At 66.1% G+C, this 496-nt stretch overlaps 1 protein-coding gene across 1 annotated transcript in view; it reads right to left on the reverse strand.

Annotated features, from left to right (window-relative positions):
- Positions 1-496, reverse strand: part of IRX2 (iroquois homeobox 2) — a gene marked incomplete at its 5' end in the record, with an annotated part of 3,596 nt that extends 3,100 nt beyond the window's left edge. The window contains one exon of the mRNA XM_014312406.2: positions 8-496. Within this exon, the coding sequence (XP_014167881.1) occupies positions 8-496 (489 nt within the window). The remainder of the gene's footprint in view (positions 1-7) is intronic.

Here is a 496-nt window from a genome sequence, read left to right on the forward strand (position 1 = left end):
CCTCGGCCACAGGCACTGATCGGCGACAAGTGACCGGAGCAGCCGGAGGCGACGAGACGGGACGGGCTTGGGGGTCGCTTTTGTTAAACGCCGCGCCCCCGTTCCTACCCCGCTGCCCCGCTCCCGGGGGACTCGACGGGGCGGGATGGAGCCACCCCGCCGGGGCTGCAAGCACCCCACGCCTACCTTCGTCCTCTGCCGAGGTTTCGTTGCTCTCGGGCATCTTCTCGGGACTCTCCTCCTTACTCCTCGCTCCATCGCCTTCGTCGTCGTCTTCGTCCTCGCTCTTGTTCCGCGGGGCCCAGGTCATCTTGTTCTCCTTCTTGAGCCGCCGGCGGGCGTTGGCGAACCAGGTGGAGACTTGGGTCAGGGTCATCTTGGTGATGATGGCCAGCATGATCTTCTCGCCCTTGGTGGGGTAGGGGTTCTTGCGGTGCTCCTGCAGCCAGGCCTTCAGCGTGGCCGTGGCGTCGCGGGTGGCGTTTTTCCTGTACGC

The sequence above is a fragment of the Geospiza fortis genome, unplaced genomic scaffold (genome assembly GCF_000277835.1).
Source record: "Geospiza fortis unplaced genomic scaffold, GeoFor_1.0 scaffold206, whole genome shotgun sequence".
Taxonomy (NCBI): domain Eukaryota; kingdom Metazoa; phylum Chordata; class Aves; order Passeriformes; family Thraupidae; genus Geospiza; species Geospiza fortis.